Raw genomic sequence first — 25555 nt, forward strand, 5'->3', positions numbered from 1 at the left:
AAAAATGTCAATTATTTTTATATTTCTTTAGCACCACAGTCATGGTTAAAAGCTTTGTAGTTTACAGCTTCAGTATTTTTTAGTTTTTGAATTATTGTGCAGAAGCACTGAATGCATTAGCTCTGAATGCTTATTTTATGTTTTCAATCCTACTTTCACCAGGAACAAAGTATGTACAGGTAAAAAATACTAATGCACCACTTTTTATATGTTTCTGAATTTTAAGTCTTCTTTCATCACCAATGGTTAATCTTCATCTGGATCCAGATGATGTTGCATGAAATTGAAACAGTAATTTCCCTCTGGGATTATTAAAGTACTTCTGATTCTGATGAAGAGAAATTTTGCGAAGAATATTTCTGTTTTCTGAATCAGCAACAACTTGAAGCTCCGATTCGGCTACAGTTCCAGACATCCAAGAACGTCCTGAGAGCTCCAGCACCGCTTCACCCAGAGGACGCGTGCTGCCGCCAGTGCAGAGCTTGCTCAACAGTGCAGCAGATGGAGACGAACGGACACGTGTTTGACGACTTTTCCATTTGATTGTTTGAGAAATCTGGAAAATTCTTTGTCCAGAAAAGCGGACCCATTAAATCCATGTGTGTAGGTTGCTTCATATCTAAGGGGATAAGCTTCCATCCGGTTCTGCTCAAAACCTATTCCATGAATAATGAGTGAGGTCAAAATGTCTTTCAGCAGCCACACCTTCCAACCACCTGAAAATTACTTGTTGAAGGTCAGATTTACCAACATGGTGGAAATCAGAACACGGGGGGGAAAAAGAAGGGAAAAAAGTAAAAAAAAAAGAAAGGAGAAAAAAAAGGAGAAAAAAGGGAAAAAATGAGAGAGAAAAGGAAAAAATAAGGGGGAAAAAAGAAAAAAAGGGGGGAAAGAAGGGAAAAAAGGGGAAAAAAATAAGAAAAAGAGAAAAAAAAAGGAAGAAAGAGAAAAAATAATCGGAACACAGACAAACGTGGAAATGTTGGAACTGTGGTCACAGAAACTCCCCAGATCCTGACCCTGATCATGTCGATGTGCCCCTGGGCAGGGCACTTAACCCCAATTTGCCTACAGATCTGCGTATCGGTGTATGAATGTGTGCGCATTAGGAGTGTGTTTGGGTGAATGTGGCTCTAGTGCGCTTTGCGTGGTCAGTATGACTGGAAAAGCACTTTATCAGTTCAGTTCATTTACCATTTAAATACTCAACACCAGCCTAGGAAGACAAGAATGGGTCATCAGTCCCTCATGTAACAGATAATAATGTTAGAGGATACAAATTAGAGAAGTTATGAACAAAGACCATTCTGAAGTATTTATTTCCCACATGTCCGTGCATCCATAAAAGAAAAAAACCTCCATTAAAGTCAATAAAAAAATAAATCCCATTCACCAGTGTTTTATTAATATCTGTGATGTAGTGAAAATCCAGAACGAAAAAGCATTTCCTGACTTTAGAAGGCAGAGAAGCAGCAGCGCACGTCGGCTACTCTCCCCTAGCGTTAGGAAATCAGCACCAATCAGCATTAGAACCGGACTGTGAGCCTGTTTCTCTGCTGGAAACCAGCGTGTCCATTCAGAGCAAACCAGACCCGGGTGGGCTTCAGAGCTCTGAGGACCCGGTCAACACATGGAGGGCAACGGGAAGAGAAACTTCCAGCAACTAGCTGCGCTGCAATCTCTCATAAAAGGTCACGAAGAATTTCACTCCATTTAACCCCCCGCGGTAAACAAAAAAACGTAGAGAATCAGAACCAGAAGTCACAGCGCCAGATCCATCGATGGGATTCAGATGATTCAGTCGGTCCACTCCGGGTGAAAATGGCGGCGAGCGGTGAGCGAGAATATCGCTACTTAAATGCTGCTGGAGGAGGAGGCAACGCTGTAAAGATCAGCCGTGATCTTTCAGAGCGATCAAAATTTCATTTCATCGTCAACGGCTGACAAAATAAAACGATCAATGACTAAATGCAAACGACAGAAGATCCCCTGCTGTGCCAGATTTATCAGATTTCACAGATTTACTGATTATTTACTGATTTAGGAAAACATTTTAACTTCTGCATCCATGCAACCACGCTAGAATCCCACAAGGACGTCATGCTGGTGAAGCAAAGGGACAACTGATGTGTGAAAAGGGCAATCCAGTCCTAACAATGGGATTATCCACCAATGAAAGGGCCTAATTCAAGTTCACGCGGTTCATAAAGGCCACGCTGAAACCTCTGAGGACTTGATGAGACGTCAATGCACACCTGACACTGCGTAGGAGATCCTTTCAGAACCACTAAAGTTCTGGGAAATAGGGGGCAGTACTCCTGTGGGTGGTGGTACAGTCTTATTGCAATAAAGAGGCAGAAACAGGGTTTATGAAGGATGTAATTGTCATGTTGTCGTTAATGACAAATTGTCATTAACGACAAATGTCTAAATGTCTAAATTTGAACTTAACCATTTGATTTAACATCAAACCTCTTGCGGCGGATATCGGGGTAATTTTACCTGTGTATAATATTTAGAGTGTTCACACTTTTTCATGCTTTTTTCAGATTGACGTTTGTTTCTCTGAGGTTTAAAGCCTGCTTGCATTGATTCTCATCAGCAAAGTCCAGACAGAAGAAAAGAAAATGCAGCGAAAAGACAGGCAGCAGCTGGATTAAACTAAATATGTTAAGGAACAAGACATCTAGCACAGGAATCCGTGCAGAAGCATCTGATGATCAACTTAACAGAAACCAGGCGTGAACAAACATTAACTGGACTCCGCTAAAGACGCACAGGCATTAGGACAATATCATCAAACAGGCTCCAAAACAAGAATAATTATGATTCAGTGTGACTGAAAACCCAAACGCAGAGGTGAGGGGTGGAGGTGCGTGGTGAGAACTGATTTTAGTTACAAATAAACTCAGAGAAAGCAAACCAAAGCGCCTGGTGGCAACACCGAGGGGCCTGATGCTGACTGAGGAAACTTAGAACAAGCTTGATTACTGCATATCATGTCCACATGATAGAAATCTGGGGAGAGCAGTGAGCTGAGGCACAGAAAGTTAAATCAGGCAAGACAGAAAGCTACTGAAGCATAGTAAACAACATAACAACGCAATGCTAAGAGAATGCAATCCCAGAACACTACAGATGGTGACTCTCAGTTCATTATACAGTCATGACAAAAGTGCTTAAAAGTCATCAGTCGTCTCCAGGAATATATACTAGCTGTGATTAATTCAAACCGTGGCTTCAAATGTCTCCTCACCATTTTGTGCCTGAGAAGCCAAAAATAAAAAAAAAATCTACCTTTGTTTACATGCACAAAAATCACTATTGGATTGAAATGCATTCGGATAAAATAATCGGAATACCGTTTATATGGGCACCCAATTAATCGGATCATAATGTGCGTTTATATGCACCTTTATTCAGAATAGAACCACTCTGACATGCGCAGTTATCAAATCTACCTAAAAACCACAGAAGAAGAACATCTGTGTTTTCTGAACAACGGCAAAATAGTAAACAAAGCAGTATTATACAAGTTCGTCTTCCGAACGCCCAGGCTGGATTTGCACGATGTTCTAATTACGGTTTAAACCCTACTGAGTAAATAACAATTTTGAGCTCTTTTATGTTTTCGAACAGAGGGTTGTATCAGGAGTCCCGACAGTTCTGATTCATGACGTATTTCTGCTACTCGCCAACGTGGAAATACGTCACATTTACGTCGGGCGCACTCGGGTCAGTTTGCCACGTTCAGAATAACTTAATCCTGACAATCGTTTTCATCCACGCTGTTCCTCCTAGATCCTTATCTAGCATTACAAATGCTGCCGAACTTGCAGTCTTTAAAATGCATTCACTGCATTGTTTACATTTCAATTGCTGTACTGTAAAATCACTGTTGCACTTTATCCTGTAATTTACTTTATTCTGAAATCTACTGCAATTCACTGAAATTTTCAAGTTGTATGCAAACAAAATTTCGTTCTGTACGCACTCTGTGCATACAAAATGACAAATAAAGTTGTCTGTCTGTCTGGATTATAAATCGGCATAAACCCCTCCTCTCATTCGGAATACAATCTTATTCCAATTGATCTTAACCTGATCATCATTTTCCAATCTGCTTTACATGACACTTTTTTATTCTGATTGGCCCCTTTTTTCTGTATTATTTTGATGGATTTCAGTATAAAAAATCTTCATGATGACAGCTGTGTTTAGCCAGATGTTTAATTATCATTATTAATTAGACACAGGTGGACTATGCTGACGAACACAGGTTACTTCCGGGTTTTATTTAGGGATATCATTTGTAAAAGGGGGTGAAAACAAACAAAAACAACCCTTGGACAATTGGATAATTTTTGCTTCTTCTTCAGAAAATAAAGAACGACTACTTTCCGTCAGGCTATGCCATGAGATACCAATGAATGACTTTATTGTTTGTGGTTGTTACGTGACAAAGGGACATTTTTTTAGGATTTGAATAATTGATAAAAAGGCACCGTAAGACTGCCATCAAAATACATTGAAACGCTTGTTTTCTTCATTAATGTACTATATCTATTGTTCCTAATTGTGAATTTGTATGTTATGCAACAAACAACAGCAGTCAAAGGCAAAGACTGTTACTGTAAACAGGTAGATGAAGCCATCAGGGACATATTGTCCATGTCCATGACGATCTCTGCCTGCAAGACCCAAAAAGAGAACCTGACATTATGAGATTAACATAATAGTTCGGTAACGATCGTGAATTTCGTAGCCAGGGGTTATGGCACCTGCTGACCCTTTGGACATTTGGGTATTTTCTCTCTAATCGCCCAATGGGAGCGGAGACGGGAATAGAAAGGGTCAGCAGCCGTTGCTTAATCAGTGACTTGACATTTTCCACTGTGGCAGCGGCATTCAACAGAAAGCATGCATGTTACAGATAACAGATGGGCTGTGAGGACCCGATTGGCACAATGCAGACCAATAAATACTGTAGATTGATATAGAAAGCCAAATGAGGCAACCAACCAGTGCAGCACAACTTCTATTCATTTTATCCTTAAACTGCATCACAGTCATAAGACTGACTCAAGAAACTGTTCGTAGTTCAGATCATGCGCCTCCACCACTGGAGCTCCCAGAACTCAAGCAACTCACTTCACACGGAGACGAAAAGCCACTTGATAATTCAGCCGGTCCATAATTGGATGAGATGAAGGCGTTGAACGCGTTTTGTAATGAGGCGGATATTTTTGCAGTGTAGAAAGCGGAGTTGGCTCTCGTCGACAGCGTCAGCATACGGCCAAACGTGGCCACCATGAGAAGCACGGCTGCTCGTTTTTTTAGAAGTGCTCTTTAGTGTCCTTCTCAAAGAAATCAAAGCAACACTTTTTAATCAGAGTATTATTTTAGGACAGTGGACCTTCATGAAATATGGGTCTGGTCGGTTCAGCAGCAGATGGGTTCTTAATCAGTGTCAGCCATTTTGGCGTTAAGGGCATTGACACCTGGGCCACGTTTAAGGAAGCTGCGTTAGTGGATATCCAGAGTAAATTCTGGGGTTAACTCCTGCGTACCCTGGCTTTTCTGTTTGAGAAAGCTCAGAAGCCGTTACCCTGACTGAAATTATGACAACAAATTACTCCATGGACCAACCCTGCTCGTTTTTCTTTTCCATCTTTTTAGCTGAGATCTGGTTGAGATGCTGGAGCGCAAATACTCTGCAGAAATCTCTATCGGGAGAGGCTGACCAGACCACGGTTAAATCATTTTTCTGGACTAATATACTGCCGAGCGTCAACGTTTCTCACCACAGTGACAACAGATCTGGTTTGATGTCCTGCAGAGAGAGTCGGCTGTGTTCCCAAAGTCGTACAGGAGGAGAGTGGGAGAGAAAGATGCTAGACATTCAGTTTTCGCCGACGCGTCACCTACAGGGACTCGTCTAGATGCTGATCCACAAGTAAAAAAAAAAAAAATCTGAGCTTTGATGCAGCTATGAAAGTGGTCAAAAGAAGAATTATGGTAAAGTAATCACATCCAAATGTAAAGACATAAGAGTTAGTTACTAAGTGGAAAGGTATGCAGGGTTAGAGTAAGAGCGTACTGGAATAAAAACGTACAAAATGCAGTCTCTACCAAAAATAATATCCAGCTACATCAGATAGGAAAGAAAAAGTCCAAGAGAGCGAACAGAAGCATTGACAGGATTTGACAAAATCAGCAGAACTAGCAGCTTAACTTCCTGGAACTGAAAACAAACATCAGGGAGTCAACTCCTTGGTGGTAAGACACTGACTACTCATTGTTAGACAACACGACCCCAGTTCTGTAAAGTGGGGGGTTTGTAATGTATTTCCATCTAGCAGAGTTTGTCCAAAACCTGGGTCCAGTTTTCTTCCCCTGCAGAAGATTATGACTCAAGTCTTCAGGACTCGGTAGATCCAGAGACGGGCAGCACTGCAGCCACTGAAGCAGGTCAGACTCACCTGTGTAGTGATAACAACGGACGTACAGCTACTGTAAGGAATTAAGTGGAGTTTATTTGTTTAGCACCTTTCCCAGACAAAGCCATCCCAAACAGCTGTGCAGAAAACCGATAAAACAACAATTAAAACTAAGTGCCGATAAGAAGCCCTTCCAGCCATCGGCGAAGCAGCAACTTGCATGACTCAGCTGGAAGACGCTCTTCATCCTCTTTAACACTCAAGATGAGTCACGGCCCGTCTGATAGGCACACTTTAGCTGAATTCTTACAATATTCTTACTTTATTACAAATGCAGAAATTAAGAACTTAAACTCCTCTGCAAATTTTGATAAGAAAAAGCTTTAAACAGTGCTTGAGGATAATTACTGAATGACCTGCGGAGACTTAAGGGGTTTCTGATAACCAATGAAACAAGAGGGGCAACAGCAAGGCTGGAAAGCACTAAATTAAGCTGCACAAAAATACTTCAACAAGACTTCAGTTATCAATATATATTTTCTAAATTAAACTTTCTATGTTTTTCCATCTGAGAGACATAAAATACACATCTGCACTGATAGCTGGTATTTTATGCACAAAGTCATTGAACAAACAAACTTCTAATGATCAAAACACTGTTCAACAGCTGTTTTGAACTTTTCGGCTATTGGGCCAAAATTGTTAAATCAAAAGTGCTCGAGGGCCAAAAAATGAATAAAAATAAATAACATAACCAAAAATATTGTTACACCCAACAAAATATGATCATTAAAAAATATATATTCTGAACTGTATTTAGCTGGCCAGCGCTTGTGGCTCTTTGTGGATGTAAACTTTTTATTTTTAATTAGAGCAAATCTATTACAGACAGGTTAAAATCTTAGCATTTGTCTTTTAATAAGCACACTTTTCACATTTGCTTTAATTTCATAGGAAATAGAGCGACTTTTACTCAAATCCAGACTTTGGTGCATTAAAATCTGATTGGAATTCGTTTATTAAAATAGGCAAAATTTCTTGTTAACATTCAATTGGAGGGCCACAGAAAATCAGCTGAGGGGCCACAAATGGCCCCTGGGCCACTCTTTGGACACCCCTGCTGTAGATATTCCTTCAGCTTTGGATGTGGGTTGTGAAAGGTTTTTAGCAATTTTCTATAAACCCTCCAGAGGCTTATAAAGGCTAAAAAGGGTAAACTATGGACCATAGGTGACTCGCGGCTGATGTTTAAAGGGCATTTAAGGGAATTAATGGTCTGAAAGTCAAACACCTTTTTATTCCACCGTGACGAGGTGGAATGAGAACCGAGAGGAAACAAGGAAACAAGGAAACAGGGGAAACGCAGACGAGCCTGAGCAAATTCTCAGCTATCCGGGTCATGACCACAGCAAACAGGCTGAAATCGGAGGCAGCTGGACTTTCGTTCCGTTCTACCTAAAAAACGTTTCCTATCCAGGAGTCTTAGTCAATTCTGGAGGCTCGCACTTGAGCAACCTGTAGTTGGTCCGCTGCTGTTTTGCCATGTCCTTAAAAACATGGAGGCCCATCCAGATTTAAGGCTGTTTGCTGTTGCAGTCTAAGGCTACGTTCACATTGCAGCCTGAAGTGACCCAATTCTGATTTTTTTGCCCATATGCGACCTGTATCTGATCTTTTTATGACGGTCTGAACAACACAGATCTGATCTTTTCAAATGCGACATGTGTCTGTACGGCCGGGTCGCATTCATCCGACCTGTACGTCACCGATACTCGACAAACGCCACTATTCTGCGTCCTGCTATGCAGAAGTGGGAAGAAAGACGACACCCATAGCGGACTACAATGAGGAGAGCAGTCAATGGAGGGAAAGCTCCGGTTAGAAAATAAATTAATGACCGCAAAATGCGCGTCAGCATTATAATCCATGTTTACTTCCGCAAACACTGAGGACGCTTGCTACGTGTGACGTCATCACGTCCTCGAGTGCGGAATTGAGCATTAAGACCTGCAGCGGGAACGTAGCCTTAGTCTAGGTGAACAAGGCATGGGTGATGAGTCCACAGGACATAGTCAAACAAACAGGTGAAAAATTAGAGTTGCAAAACAAAGGTTACAATTTGCTCGCCAGTGAATAAATAAAATGTTCAATTCAATTCAATTTTATTTATATAGCGCCAATTCATGAAAAATGTCATCTCGAGGCACTTTCCAAAGTCAACTTCAATCAGATAAAAGACACTTTACATGAATCTATAGTAAAAAAAAAAAGCCTTGATGCTGAAAGCGGGGATACCTTTACTCAGGAAGTGATGACAGATTTAACCAACTTGTGAGGTAGAGCACCCTGCAAATGTCCCCCCACCCCAACAAGCACAAACCTTTGGCATTTTACATGTTTTGATCCCTCACAACCCATTTCTTTACTGCAAAGAAAACAAGTCTGACAGAATAAGAAGAAACTTGAGTCTGCATGACTGAGTAGCTTGTAGAGTCACATGGTGCAGCATTTACAGCTGCAGGCACCTCCCAGGTACAATATGATCCGTTTTGATCAAATGCTTTCAGTAGTTGGCACCATTTTGTACCCTAAAAGTAAAGTCTGTAGCAAACAATAACTGTGAAGGTATGAACTGGTAACAGGACAAAACGAGCAGCACCCTCTGCTCAGAAAACCTCCTGACCTGGATCCTCTGCTGGAGCGGCGACGCTGATGGAGACACTGATGGTATGGTAGGCCAAGCAGCCAGCTGGGTTTATGAGCATCTCTGTTTGCTTCTCATTGAAATTTACTGCTTTCAAGTCACATTTAAACAGCTATGGAGGTCCTGGACATTGTGGGATGGTTTTAACCTGGCCACTGTGTTGGGTTTGTCTCACTGACTTTTTTTTTTTAAACAAAGTTCCTTTACATGCATTCCTACAGTTTGTGGTGAAGTATTTACACCAAAAAGGCCCAGTGCGATGCAAGGTCAACCAAAGCAGCCACAACACAGACAGACAGCCAGTCTGATCGCTGCTAAAAATAAAACTCCCCACTGGAGATGACGATTTCATCGCCGCACCAGACAACCTGCGTCTGCCTCTCGCTCCTTACTCCGTCAGAATTAGATTATGGGGTGCATCTGAAAAAGGACGCCGTCGATGCGGGAAACGAGGCGGCTAATGAGTTTGCTGCAGACGTCGGGTCAGAAGAACGGCTGGATCCGGGGATCGCCACCTCAGACAGACCCAAAACGACGTTAGCCGCAGACGCCCATAGCCTGTTGTCTCCGTTGGCTCCGGGTTCAGCTCAAATCACGCCGAGGTCGTCATGAGAGTCTCTGGGTGGCTCAGCTGTGTTTCTCAGCTCAGGAGTTGCATTCTGATAATCAACGGTGATAAGAGACGAACTATAAACCCTGAAGTCTACACACCGTAAATGTGTGTAAGATTTTGTTTTTTTGTGTTTTCAGTGTAGTTTGTTTTCAAGTTAATTCTCAAAGTTGTAACTCCAGAGGAAAGAAGAGGAACATTTTGACCTGTACACACACTTTTATGGAATATATTTGCACACAGATAACTGGAATTGGAGGTTTGGGCGTCCCAGCTTGACTCAAACCCTTAAGACTACATAAACTAACCTAAGTACTAAAATAAAACTGTCGTTTCCTGTTTTGACTGAGAATCAACACCAGCGTGCAAAAACCAAGGTCCCCAAAGGAGTGGAGAAACGTTTTTACCAAAATCCGTTTCTTAAGAGCCAATAAATATGCCTATATTACCAAGTCAAAGGTTAAAGTTCTTGACAAGACAGAAGACAACATGGCAGCACAACGTAAGTTTGCGTAGCTGCATCTGAATGAACCTCAGGACTTCTGGAACAAAACGCCCTTTGCAGGATGAGCTCAGCATGGTTGAAATTCTGTGGTGGCACCTTAAAAAAGCTGGACCCAAAACAAATGTAGCAAGGATCGCCAAAGAACCTAAAACAGCGGAAAATGTTTGGGGACCAGAGTTCCTTTACCACGATATAAGCGAGGGACTACTGAGAGCTGCTGCTGCAAGGAATAAAGGATGTTTATTGTCATTATATCACCATAATAACATTTAGACACGACACCGGCTCAGAATTCACAAAGATCCACACATAACGAACAGATCCAACAAACCCCGATGTTTTCAAATAGTTGAACGCACCAAAAACACTAAAGGCTATAAGCATCATTCCAAGATTTTATTTATTTTTTAGCATCTGATAAGATTTATGTTTGAGTAAAAAAGGCAGATAGCACTGAGTGAGTTTACAGAACCATGTATTTACTGTGCAAATGCCTGAATGTTTCAGATAAACACTCACTAAGATGTTAAATGTTCAACTTAACTGATGCTCGAGACAATAAGAAGTCAGTCCGTTTACAGGAGGATGTAAAATGCTGTACAACAGCATGAATTTATCAGACAAACATTCCTGGAGAAGTTAAAAACTGTGCAAATAGACAAAATTAGAATGATTTACGGGTGTCGAGGACAAACGGTGCAGCGAAGGGTAAGTAACTTTAATGACCAGAACTTCAGGCAAAGTTACAGACCGTATGACCTAACAGCTTTACTAGGGTTAAATAAGGATAACTGAGGATCCAGCGAAGACTGAACAGAAAGCAGGAACTTAAATATGCTGGGCAATATTCAATCTGGATAAGAAACAGGTGTGATAAACACAAGCAGCTGGAAAGGCAACAAGGATGGGAAACCAGAAGGAGAAACGCACAAAGCAAACACAAACATTAACTGAAAGACGTTCAATCCAAGGAACTTAAACTCTAATAAATAACCAAACACCTTAGGATGGTGACAGTGAAGTTTGCATGGATGTCGAAAAAAACACCTCCTGAGAACTAAAAGTGTTCAAACAGACGTTAGAATGTGAGATAAACTGAGAATAATTCTCAATCGGACCAAGAACCTGTGGAAAGGGACCGTGAACTTGAACCGGTGGATTATTTGATTCTGAGCAGGAGGTGATAGCCCTCACAGCTTTTATCACATCACACCGTGGATGGTCATGACATCGTTATTTTTAATCCATCCTATTTCTTCTCTGAACTATACAGCGTCTCTTTGACTTTTCCCTTGTGCTGTCAGCCATTCCAAAGAGCATTTTGGAGCGACCTAATTTTATATTACCCTTCTCCTTGTCTTCTTTCGATACATTTTGCTTTACGATCACTTTGCCACAGATGAACAGTCCAGCATCGTCTGTAGGCTCATTTCTAAACTTTAAACATTTTGCACATATTATATAACTAGCTGTGTAATGTGGGAGGAGAATGATTATTAAATGTGAATATGTGGAGTTCTTCTTTGTTTTTATTTGGCGTTCTTCTAAGGGAGACTAACTGACTTCTATGGTTTTATGTCACATGTGCAACGACAATAAAGCATCTTTGTGGAGATGATATCAACAACTTAGTTTGCATTTGAATGAACGTCCCACAAACATAAAAAAAAGAAAGTAAACATCAGTGGAGAGGGGGAGATATCTTACCGTTCACACAGATCTCGTAGGACGAACACAGCTCGTTATCAAACAGGCAACCTGTCAGCAAAGAAGCACAGAAAAGTCATAAGAAACAGATTATATGTAGTAGATTCTGCTGCTGCGATGCACATTTTTGCTTGGCAGCATATCCAGGGCATGACGGAGATTCATAAACAGTGACGCATGCTTAGAAAAAGCAGGAACATGTCGCATTTTACACATAACAGTCCGACAAACAGGCGACGTCCATGTCAGCGCTGCCAACTCTTCAGTTCTGCCGCGGAAGAATCCATTTTCTAAAGTTTCTAACCCAATTCCTTCCTTTCTTTTTATTTTCCTCATTTCCAGCCAGCAATATGAGAGTTAATGACTTACTAAGACACCCGCTTTGTTTTCAGCCGCAGCTTTTTATTGCTACATTCGTCAGCGGTGGGCAGTAAATGCTTGCAGTTATCCTAAATTAACTCTGGGGTGAGGAGGAACATGATGATACATCAAGCCAACTCCCTCAGAGCTCTGTGAGGGGGAGAAGGAGCGTCGGCCATTTTTTATTCCACTCCGCTTACAGGAGCCTTGGCAGAGCGCAGAACACCATTACTGAGGTTTAATCTGCTCCTGTCAAACACACGGAGATCATTCCCAATCTGCGCACATTTCTGAAATATCTTCCACAAGCAATACAGACTTGTTGTTTTTTTTAATATGAGGAATTATGGTAGTTTAATCTGATTAAGTGTGCTGGAAAAGACACTGGAATGTAATGGACTGGAGTGGAAAATTGTTGCTCTCTTTGTAGGATAAGTCACTATACTGAAATAGTACCAGTTTTTTTTTCATTTTTATTTTTTTTTGTTTTCAATTATGTAAAAAAAGAGGAAAAAGCTGTTTACATTCCAAACCTCTTTGAAGCTGATGAAAAATCAAAACATGGTCTAATCATATTATCTAAATAAAAATCTGAAATGTTGAATAATAAGCATTACTGGTCAAACCTGATTTTTGTGACTTCAAAAATAGTAATTACTATTACTATTACTATTACTAGTGAAGACATCATAACTGTGACATAAAAGGTAAATAGAATCATGTATAAAACTCAACATTGTGAAATAACCAAAAAAAAGCTTGTATATTTTAGTTTTTTTCTAAATAATAAGAATCTTGGTAAAACATGAAACTAATTTTGCACCCACAATGCAGTCATGGTGGCGACTTTTATCAGATAATTTTACTTTAATTTTAAATTTTATGCCTAAATTCCTCTCAGGAATTTATCTATCTATCTATCTATCTATCTATCTATCTATCTATCTATCTATCTATCTATCTATCTATCTATCTATCTATCTATCTGTGTTACTCATTGGATAACTTAACAGACAGCAGATTTTAAGAGGGATTAAAGCAAGGAAACAGATAAAGGACAATGAATAAAATGTAACAATGAGGAGTGTCAAACAGAACTAGGACTCACCCTAAAATTAACTGTTAGAAAAATACTTATTTTTTGTGCTATTTTCACATGTTGCACTTGCACTTCGATACAAGACCCCCAAAAGTAGGGCTGGACGATAATTATCAACAAATTAAAAAAATTGATTTTAAGTGCAGCCCTGGTCATTTAATGCTGTTGCTTGGCAACCTATTTTTAGATACAGAACACACAAACACTGAATTCAAACTTAATCTTTATTCAACCAACTTTTTACCCAAACTGCAAGTTTTTAAAAAATAAGAAAAGAACGCGTGTTCTTTGAACTCTTTGAAGGGGGCAGAGCTTGGTTCCTGGGTCTGCTTTGTAATTGGTTGAGAGGATGTAATGACTTTAATATTAACCTACATGATAGGCTATTATGCAAAAGGAAGGAAAACTGTTGTTTTATTGAACTTTTTATTAAACCTTTTATTTCTATCATCAACATAAGTCTATCGATTGATATATATTGATATTGAATTATCATCCAGCGCTACCCCAAAAGCACCAAAAAGGTCTGACCTTACAGAGGAAACTGGCCCAGATGACCATGACACATTTGGTTTTCCTGAGGAAGATTCATGAGCCGTTGATCAAACACAAGAATCCTCAGTCTGCACAACCTCTACATATTATTTTAGATTCACAGACTTTACAGCGGCTGTTCAAAGTAAACCATTAGGGCAGATGTAACAGGCTGAACATCGGATCACTTCTTACATCTTTCTGGCTTTTGCACTTATCATTTTTCATGTTTTCCATTCGATCAGCAAAAGAAAAGGTTTTATAGATTCCTTCTTAGATTCCATAAGAAGTCCTATTTTAAACGTGTGGAGTGGATAAAGGTTCCTCTGGTCAAACCTTCTGGCCTACAGGCAAACTGCATCACTGTAAAACATTTCACCCACCCTGGAACACGGTGGAGGCAGCATTATGATGTGGGGATACTTATGTAAAACAGGGCTGGGTAAGCTAGTCTGAGCAGACAGGGGAAGAAATTTTGAGTCTACAAATAATTTGAGACAGAGAGAGAGCCTGATTGTTTCAGCAGCAACTATGTTTGAAGCCCGGTTCTTAGACAGAACCTCATTTTTCCTTGATTTGACTGCAAAAGATCAAAGCTTTACAGAAAAAGAAAATGCCACAAACAAACAAAATGAGGGCATCAGTTGAAATTATGCATATTTGTTATTCTGTTAAAAAAAAATCCTATTCAAGACAAATGAAATAAGTATTGTATAAAAACATAAATAATAATTTCAATAAATTCCTTCTTGCGATAAGCATTTACATGTTTTCAAAGCTGGTCATTTAGTTTAGTTTATTTATTTATTTCATTCAAAAATAGCTTTCAAATTCATACACACAACACTAGCAAATCGGTGCATCTTGAATGAAAAGGAGCAGAGAGAAGAGCAATCTTATGATAACCGCTCGTTAACTTATCTTAAAATAATTGTGCATCAGTTCTGTTACTTAAACTTTTTTTTTTACAGTATTTACATCCATCTTGTCTCATCTATCCATATTTGCTGTAATTACATTCTACAGTAATTAAAAAAATATTATATAGCCTCATTCAAACTCAATTCAAAGTGCTTTACACAGAAACAAAAGAAAAAAATGTAAAACACATAAACCTTTCTGCTTCACAGAGCATTTTGTAGAGAAGAAACAAATGCTAAAATGCTAATTTTTTTTTAGTAATATAATATTATTATTATTGACTACAGGCCAGCTGACAGCTTTGCTAGGGCCCGGGACAACGCAGTCTTTTTGCCCCCCCCCCCCTCTACACCTGCCGCCAACGCACACACACACGCGCGCACGCACGCACACTAAAAATAGTCAACTTAACTGTATACTTCATGCCCTGGGAATCTCTGTATTTTATATTGGATATTTTAAACCATTCTATTGAATTTAGTGCACTGGTTAATCTTTTCTTCATCAGAAAACAGCAGCACTGCAGCCAAAATATGGCCTTTTTTGGCATGCTGTATATTAGCCAGTCCCTAAGCTTGATGTATCATGAAACTGTTGACCTTCCGGGTTTTGTGATTTTTATTTTACTATTACAATTAAATAATAATAATAATAATAATAATAATAATAATAATAATAATAATAATCTTATGTTCATAGTGTTTTTTTCCAAATCAACCTCATATCTTTCAATCCTTATGTAATTTTGTCTGTGTTGTGTGCACCTGCCTGTTGCTTTAATCCTATAAATTTCCCCGTCGTGGGAAAAATAAAGGATTAGTAAATGTTATTTTATCTTAAATAACACTTTTTAATAGGATATATGTATTGGGTTCTTTCAAGGTCTTAATTACATTTTCTCTGTGGGCTCCAGTAACATATGATAGATAATATCTACTTTGAAAGTTAACATGAACTGCTGCTGAAGATGACCACTGATCTACCTGGATGTTCTCTGGGGGACTGAATCGCCTCAGTCAGTCTGTGGGTCTGTCGGGGCAATGAGAGAAGATTCATCTCCTCTCTCTGTTTGTTGCTCGACGTTTTCTTGCTCACGGTTTTTCCTGTGCTTATATAAATTTATGTTTACACTGAATTTAACCAGCTTTTTACAAACCATACAGCCTGATTTCATTTACGGTATTGAATTTTAACCAAATGGCGCTTATTTCCCTGTCCATGTTTTTTTCCGCTCGTGCAGTCCCTCTCACTCTCCGAGTCTGATTTGAACAGCACCGCGGATGTTTGTGTTGGGACCAGAGTGGGCGGGCCAGGCTGAGCCTGCGTGCTGATTGGCTGGCGCCGCTGAGCCATGTAGGAGAGGGGAGGGGGAGCAGCAGAGTGCCGTGAGGGAGACTTTGGTGCAGCTTCTGCAAGCAGCGCCCGCACGCGCTGGTCAGAGTCAGTTTCGGGCCCCCCCCCCCTCTGTCCTGGGCCCGGGACAACTGACCCGTTTGTCCCCCCCTGTCGGCGGGCGTGATTGACTATCAACCTGGTCACAAAACACTGAATTATTCCATAATTTCATATATTTTATTCATTTAAATATCATTTGTCAAACTGGTTCATTAAAACTTGTATTCTGGGACTAATTTCTGGAAGCAGTCAGTAAATGTTCTGTTTCTGGCCTTGGGGTGGGTGGTGCCTAGTGGTTTAGTGTTGCGCCTGTGTCCTGGGGGTTCTAGGTTCAACTCCCAAAGACTGCATGTTGCAATGATAATAGAGATGAATATGACAACAGGCTCGTTAAGGGAAGGGACTGTTATTGTGTTTCATTCGAAGCGACTAAGCACCTTTGTTGACTTGAATACTTGTGAATTAAACCCAGAGCCTGTGCATCATGGAGGGAGAAGTGCCACTGCAGCAATCAGCATGTTTCTGATGCCTGTTATAAAAAAATAAAATAAAAAAAAGAGCTTTCAGAACTGAATCCGTCTGATTGTTTGTGGAAACGAAGGCCATTAAAATTAGCGTGGAGCGAAAACATTTACACAACAGGAAAAAAAAAAAAACAGGCTGCCAGGATTAACGAGCGTCGTGTCGGATCACTGGCTCAGACGAGCAAAACGGCGAGGACCCCGTAACCATGGCAACAGCTGCTGCATCTCCGAGCGCCTCGCTGCCTTTCAGGGATCAGAGAGCATCCAGCGAGCGTCGCACTAATGGAGCCGAGGCTCCCGCTTTGGCCGTCAAACACCTGAGAGCCCAAACATCACAGAGAGCCGGAGGGCGGCAGAGAGCTCCCCGGACTCAGTGGCGCTTCCAACGGCCTCACGGACAAACATACAACACTTTATATTGTGTTATTTGAACCTGTAGCGTGGGGGAAAACATCCAGTGATTTGGTTCGACTTGTTCCAGGGGGGCGTGAGGGACAGGAGGATGCCAGCCTCAGACAACCGCTGCCTCCACGAAAACTACGAGTCATGTTGAAACGATTCTTAAAATGTGACTTTTTATCATTTTTGATGTTTCAGTGACAGGATGATGCAATCCTTTCTTAAAGGGGACTGAAATATTAGCGTGAGAGGAGCGCGCACTCTGACGTCTGGGGGTCATGGAGATGGAGAGAGAGAAAATATGAGTTTGTAAAAGAATATTTTTGGATTAGGTGGGACAACGTCACAAAACATAAAGCTCAAAGATTTATAAAACTGGTCTAAAAAATGACATTTCCACCCGTCTGCTGTGAGTCATTTGTGTTTCACAGGGTGTTTCTACTGTGTAGTACGGCTGAGCTACAGCAAACGAAGCAAAACCTCATCATACTTTCCTTAGGTTGTGTAATTACTATACGATGTACCCAGATTAAGACACAGCACCTCTCATGTTTCTGCCCGAGTCAAACAGATTTGTTCATTTTCTTTATGCAACGTTGTGAAGGAGAGCGAGAGAAAGAAAAATAATTGCTTATTTATGTCTCAGTATGAATAATAGAAAGAGTGCCAGAGAGCAAAGGTTTAAAAAACTCCGCGTTTCAAAAATATTATTCATTGCGTCTCGAAGAAATTAAATGTGTGATGAGCTGTAAATGAAACCTTTAGACATAATTTATTTAAAAGATAAGCTGAAAGGGTTTTTTTCATACAATAAAAAACAAATCTACACAACACAAAGCACAAGTTAGGGTACAACAAACAATTGTTCCACCTAAATATAAAAACCTCATTAAATATAAGTTTTATGAAATAGTTGAAAACTCTAGCCATCGGTATATTTCCACTTACAGCATCCTGCTCTGTTCTATGAATCTACATGATAAATTTAATAGATTAAATAAATAAATTTGTCTTTCTCCAGCGAAGATGTATTTATGGAAGTCATTTGCAATATACAGAAAAACAAACACTGTTTAATTTGTCAACATCTGTATGGATGCAACCCGTTTATGCACATTAAGCGTGGTTGCAGGCGGACACGTGTAAAACGGAAATCTGACGCTCATTACCGAAGCTCTGAGCCACTCGTGTGGTATTTGGATTAGTTCCTGCAGAACTTAATTAAGTGAGCAAAAATAAACAAAATGGGAAAAGGACTCCAAAGTGGCTTACCCAGAATAAAAAAGGAATTATAATGTTGAAAAGGGGAACGCTGTAAGCCTATTTTGGCAGCGAGCAGGCCTACTGACTTCCATCGTAATGTTTGGGAGCAGAGAAAATGTATTAATTACAGTCTACATTTATATCCAACTCTGAGAAGTGGGTTAAGACAAAGACAAGAAAAGGGGATTGATTGCATTGTGATTTTATGCTGTTTTTTCTAAATGAGCAACACATTTGTCCAAATAAATGATAGTCTGAAATAAAGCCATCCTATCAACGCAGACTTATTTATTAGATTTTCCTTCCCTCTCTTTCTAGAACTGAATAATTGTTTAAACCACAAACAAGCTAATTCATTTTGACATGCAGCAATAAAGATGCTTTTCTATTTATACATGCAAATGACCTCAAACATGCTTCAATGGTGTTATAAAGAGACTGTTTTCCATATTTAAGCCTAAATCCTACTGTAGTTCTCTGCAACCAGGTGAAAATGGTTGCTATGCATGAACATACGTGATTTTTTTTTTTCATGCACTCTGAGTTGTTGCTTCAGTATCTCATCCCTTCTCTGCAGCCGAGTGTGAAATGGGTACCGGTTTCGCACTCTGGGCCATCGGCAAGCCGGCCACACGGGAGGAGCAGAATTTCAATCAACTTCACTCTGCGAGCTAAGAGAGGCGTTCAGGCCACAGCCTGCCGGCGAGGCCTTTACAGGCAGCGCCCGCTGTCAGACAAGTACTACATTTCCCAGAGTGCCATCTGTTGGTTCGCATCAAACACCTGCTGCACCTGAGGGAGAAATCTAATGGTCAAAATCAGAGTGGTCACCTCGAACAGCTCAGTTTCATAGTAAAATGTGCTCTATTTTGTCCTTTTTATTTAGCTTTTTAGTCATCTGGAAGAACTCTGCAGCGACCAATATTTATCAGATGATGTCAAAAGAATAAATATCTTTCTGGTAGGGGTGGATAGAAATGGTAATAAAAATTATAAAACGGATATTTACGTACGCTATAAAAAAAAAAAGATTTTCCTCTCACTGCCCGACTTAAAAATCAGACTGAAATCTTCTTTTTCTGGGTCAGTAGGAATCTAAAACATTATTAGCTTTATGTCAGAATAATTAAGTATTTTTTATCACTTTTGGCCCATTCCTCTGGACAGAACTGGCATGACTGGATCAGGTTTACCGGCTGCTGTCAAATTAAGACCATGGCTTTGTGATGGCCACTGCAAAGCACTGACTTTGTTGTCTTTAAAGGAGCATAGAGTGAGTTACAGGATCTTTGCAGACCTCTGCCCCCCTCTGGTGACAAGTTGAAATGACACCAGTGTTGTGTAGGTGCATGGGAGAAGAGGAAAAACATCTGCGTCTGTGACTGCACTGGTCTTTGTGTTTAGAGGCCTAATGAGGTAAGAAAATTATTATTATTTTTTTTTTCCAGTGTCCTGTCTAGCACTATGGCAATATGAATTGATATCTCAATGCCAGATGGAGCTCGACAGATTTTGCTTTTACAAGTGGAGCAAACAGCTTTCGCCATAGTGCTCCACTTGATTTATGCTTGTAAATAGCTTTATTATGATTCCTGCAAGGAGAATTTCAAATTATATGGACATGACAATGGGAGAGTAAAGGAAGAACAAAAAAGAAAAGAAAAAAAAGAGTAGAGGTGAAAGAAAGAGGAGATAAAAGGAAGAGAATGATAAAACGTCCTCTGTCTGCTCCATCACCTGGAAAGAGACACAAAAAGAACAGCACAACCAACAGACATAAAGCAACAGATACACTCGAATAACACCTAGATGCCATTGCTAAATCATATATATTATTATGTAAGCTGACATGTGTAATGTGATATTTGAAAAAAGAAAGTGACACAACATAAATAAATAAATAAATAAATTATAAGATTACTGTATATAAGTGAACACTTAATACCTGGGACCCAGCACCTGTGGGAGATGTGAAAGTGCACTAGTTTAGGTGAAGATTATCCAGAAATGGCTTGATAGTGATTGTGGAGAACTAAAGACCCACCTTCCCCGAGCACAGGGGCAGGCGTCAGGGGACCCGTAACCCCGGACTCCCAAAGGGGTCCCTAAAGCAGGTCGCCCAGGAGGGGCCGACACAGGATATCTGCAACCCCCCCCCCCCAAGGAAGGAGCAGAGACGACCCCGAGGAAATCCCCCAGCCACCGCAATGCCGACGCCCTCAAGAGCCGCGGAGACGAGCCCGTGGGCTCCGCCGGCAGCCAGCCCCGCTGAAGTGGTCCCGGCCATGGGCCCTGAGGGCCAGAGGCCCCAGGGGCGCCCCGCCCTCGTCGCGGAACCCGCCCCAAACCCGGCGGAACCCGCCCCAAACCCGAAGCCAACCAATGCGCCAGGGGGCCAATGCGCCAGGGGGCCAAGGCGCCCGCCAACGAAGTGGAGGAGGGCAGGACGTGGGGGGATGGGCTCCGCACCTATCGGAGACTTGAGATGTTCTTGGGAGAGGGAGCGGACCACACCCATACCTGAAAAAAAAAAAAAACTCATTCACCCCAACCCTCCCTTGTGCCCCACTCGCCACACACAGAAAAAAAAAAAAAAAAAAAGACGCTGTACACACATTCCCACATAACACTCACATCCAACACTGACCAAAGGGGGGGGGGGGGTCACCCCAAATCGACTATACGACTGCTTGTGCCCGACCCCCGGCCCCGGCCCCCGACCAGACGCCCCCCGGACCGGGCCCCCCCAAGAGGGCGGGCCAACACGACCCGCACGAGCCACCCGGCCAGAGCCCCCCCCCTCCCCCTAAATACCTAATAAACCCCCTCCCTCCCCCCACCTTACCCTTGCCATCCCTGCCCCCCGCCCCCTGGGGGGAGCGGAGGCATCAGCCCCAGACCTGGCAGGCCGCTGACTGCACACCGCAGCCCCCCGCCAAGACCCCGGACACAGTGGCCCGCACCTCCTCCAGGCCCCAGACTCCTTGCCTCCATCGGAGAACGGGGGTGTGCAGAAGACCCCGACCCTCCCTACGCCTGCTCAAATGTTGTGTTGTTGCATGTTGTTCTCAAGTGCGTTTAAAAACTGGGAGCGCCGAAGGGGATGCACGGCACAGCCCACCCCCCTTTCGGAAGGTAGCTGTTGCCAGCGCACCCCTTCCGTGTGACTGCCCAGAACCCTCAATGTCTAAGTGGGAGAGGAGGTGAAGGGAGCCGTCCGAGGTGAGGCCCACACAACATAAGCCCCCCCCAGACGTCTTCCCCCCACCCCCCCCCCCTACCATGGCCTATATGAGTGTGCGATGTGAAAAATGTTTGAAGTGAAAGTGTCTAAGATGCATGATAAAATTGGGGAGAGGGGCGTCACCAGAAAGTGGCAACCTCCAGTAACGCCCCCTCCCTCATGACCTGCATGTGTGGCGGCGTGATGGAGCAGGCAGAGGGAGGAGTCCGGGGATGGGGAGCAAATGACTGGGAAGCCAACCCAGGGAGCCAGCTCCCCTACTGACTCCAATAGGCACCCCCGCTCCCCGAAAGCCCCACCTAGAGAAGGGGGCCTCGCCAGCGGCACCACCGTAGCCCGGGGGCCAGGGAGAGGCCGCAGGGCCCGCCAGCCGACCACTCACCAGGACCAACACCTCAGCCCCCCCCAGCCCACCCACCAAGCCTACTTAAACTAAATAATTAAATAAATAAATAATAATAATAATAATAATAAAATAATAATAATAATAATAATAAGAGGGGGGGACCCTGGCCAGCCGGCCCGCACGAGCCACCCCAACCCCACCCCCCAGGTGAAACCCGCACCGGAAGACGACACGGACCAGGACCGGGACAGGGGGCCGGACACAAGCCCACCAGAACGTCAACCCCCCCCCACCCGTGGATTTAATCCCTCCCCAACACTACCGTTCAAACAACTCACCATACATTCGACAGTAGACATCCAGGCTGGGTAGATCCCTACTCCCCCTCCTTTCCCCCTCCCCCCACTGGCAGAGTGCCTTTCCAATAAAGGAGAAGAGCATCTGCCCAGAGGTGTTAATGACCATGCCCCCCTACCAGCTCAACGGGCCCCGAGGCCCCCCAGCGCACCAGAGGCCCCGTGCAGGGGCGGACACCCGGGCGCGCGCCGGCCCACACCAAAAGCGGCACACCCCCCGGAACCGGAACCCCCGAGGCCCCGTCGGGGCCCGCGCCCGAGGGCGGCGCGCCCCAGGGACCCCAGACCCCCAGACCCACCCCGGCCCCACCCAGCGGCAGCACAGCTACCAGGTCAGTAACCCACGTCCGTCAACACGCAGCTCCCAAAGAGCGCCGCAAGCGGCTGCTGTAGGCCACCCGTAGGCCTCCCAAACTCCTCCCAGATGGGGGCAACAGACCCCGGAGCCGGATCCACCAGGCGCCCTACTCCAAGTGCCCCCAGGGCCCCAGGAACCCCTCCATCCAGCCACTGCGCCCTGCAGGAAGCAACCCTCCGCCCCCTATTCCACTAAGTGATGGTGTTGATCAGAGGAGCCCAAAGAGACCAATCAGATGTGGAAGCAGATGCTGTCTCTAGATTAATATGATCCAACAAAAGATCTCTATACTGATTGATACTGAGATTTTGTTTACTTTTCCAATTCATGAGGATAGTTTTCTTTGCGATGCATAAAGCAGTAAAAACCATGTAAACTATTTCTTTTTTCAGAGGACTTTCCTCAAAATTACCGAGCAGGCAAACTGATGGGGATGGTGTAATTTTACAGCTCAAGCACCTTGATAAGTCCTTACATATCTGTGTCCAGAACCTCTGGACTGGTGTGCATAACCATAACGCATGAAAATAATTATCAGGATGATTGCCTATGCAGTGTGGGCAGATATTAGATTGTGCCAGACCCATCTTGAATAATCTTTGTCCTGTGTAATGTACTCTGTGAAGGATTTTGTATTGTATTAGTTGTAAGTTGGTGTTTCTAGTCAATTTGAAAGTTCTTAGACATGTCTGAGCCCAGAAATTTTGTTCAAAGGTGCCTGATAAATCTTTTTCCCACTTCATTATAGGAAGAGATATCGAATCATCTATTTTAGTCAGTGTCCTGTATGATTTAGACAGTAGTTTGGGGGGGGGGGGTTAAATCTAAGAACTCTATTATATTAGTTGGGACTTGTAAACCACCATTAATATGCTTATATTTATTTTTAATTATAGATTTAAGTTGTTCATATTCCAAGAATTTATTTTTACTAATGCCATATTGCATATTTAGTTTAGCAAAATTGATGAACTCGGTTCCGTCAAGTAGATGTTCCAGATATTTAATACCTTTATTCTTCCAGTATGTAAAGTTTATCATTTTATTATTTTGTAGGATATCAGGGTTATTCCAGATAGGTGTACGACTGCATGGGATAAGGGATGACTTTGTCATTTTGAGGAACTCCCACCATGCTGTCAGAGTAGAACTAATGTTGATATATTTGAAGCATGTATGCCGTTTTATATTTGAGCTTATAAACGGCAGATCTGAAATCATGATATTATTGCACATTTCCTGTTCTATATCTAACCAAGGCTCATCTAAAAGACTATTTTTTATCCATTTAGAGATGTATTGTAGCCTATTTGCTAAGTAATAGTTATGGAAGTTAGGCAGATCTAATCCTCCCCTGTCTTTAGTCTTCTGTATTGTCTTTAAGCTAATACGTGGGGGTTTATCTTTCCAAAGAAATCTAGAAATGGCAGAGTCTAGAGATTTAAACCAGTCAGATGATGGTTTATTGGGGACCATTGAAAATAAATAATTAATTCTAGGTAGGACCATCATTTTTATTGAAGCTACCCTACCCATAAGTGTGATTGGAAGCGATTTCCATCTTTCAAGGTCCTCTTCTATCCTGTTTAAAAGTGGGGCATGGTTAAGTTTAAGTAAATCTGTTAATTTATTCGACACAGTAATACCTAAATATTTAATATTTCCTGATTGCATTTGTAAATTTAGGGAGTTTTCGAGAGAGCAATTAATTGACAGTACCGTAGATTTAGACCAGTTTAACGAGTAATCTGATACTTTGGAGAAAGATTCTAGTATTCTAATTACTTGTAAAAGAGAATTATTTGAATGCTGGAGATAAAGTAATACATCATCCGCGTACAGACTAATCTTGTGCTCTATTTTCATGCATTTTATACCTTTTACAGCTTTTGTTTGTCTGATTGTTGCTGCTAGAGGTTCTATAAAGATGGCAAAAAGTGATGGAGAAAGAGGGCATCCTTGCCTGGTGCCCCTCTGTAGACAAAAACTGGAAGATATTTGATTATTTGTCCTGACACAGGCTGTTGGAGAATTGTATAGAATTTTTAACCAGTTTATGAATAAATCGCCAAAACCGAATTTATGAAGAGTAGCGAATAAAAATTTCCAATTTACTCTATCAAATGCTTTTTCTGCGTCTAAAGACAATATATTGGTTTTAATGTTTTTACTGTAGGAATAATCAATTAAATTAAGTAATCGGCGTGTATTTGTGGATGACTGCCTTCCTCTGATGAAACCAGTTTGATCTGGATGTATTATGAGAGGAGTTACTTTGTCTAATCTTTTTGCTAAAGCTTTACAGATTATCTTAATATCCACATTAATTAAGGATATGGGACGATAACTAGTGGGCAACACAGGATCTTTGTCTGGCTTGAGCAGAAGGCTGATGGTGGCAGAGTTCATATTAGCTGGAAATCTACCTTTTTCCTGTATTTCCTGCAACATTCTGTGGAACGTTGGGGCTAGAATATTTCAGAACTCTTTATAAAACTCAGTGGGGAATTAGAAAATTATAAATATTGAAGTTAGTTGTGCAGCGCGTCACATCCACGCACTCGGCCAGAGGATTTGGCCCAAATCATCCTCATAATTAATAACTCATTTTACATGTTGGGCAATTGTAATGGGAAAGAAAATAAATAATATTTAACTCCAAAACTTGAGCCATGGACCTTTAATTATTTTTGTAACTAATTTGGCGATGCGTCCATCTGAAGACCTACTTTTTGCCCAAACTTTGACTTCCAGGATGATGTCTTGAGATATTGCTTTAGTAATGCTGTG

At 41.9% G+C, this 25555-nt stretch overlaps 1 protein-coding gene across 1 annotated transcript in view; it reads right to left on the bottom strand.

Annotated features, from left to right (window-relative positions):
- The window catches only part of LOC105917887 (receptor-type tyrosine-protein phosphatase N2), a 269052-nt gene that overhangs the window by 229321 nt on the left and 14176 nt on the right, over positions 1-25555 (bottom strand). Inside the window, exon 2 of the mRNA XM_036134561.1 lies at positions 11967-12017. Coding sequence (XP_035990454.1) covers positions 11967-12017 — 51 coding nt within the window. The remainder of the gene's footprint in view (positions 1-11966; positions 12018-25555) is intronic.

This window comes from Fundulus heteroclitus, unplaced genomic scaffold, assembly GCF_011125445.2.
Source record: "Fundulus heteroclitus isolate FHET01 unplaced genomic scaffold, MU-UCD_Fhet_4.1 scaffold_85, whole genome shotgun sequence".
Taxonomy (NCBI): Eukaryota; Metazoa; Chordata; class Actinopteri; order Cyprinodontiformes; family Fundulidae; genus Fundulus; species Fundulus heteroclitus.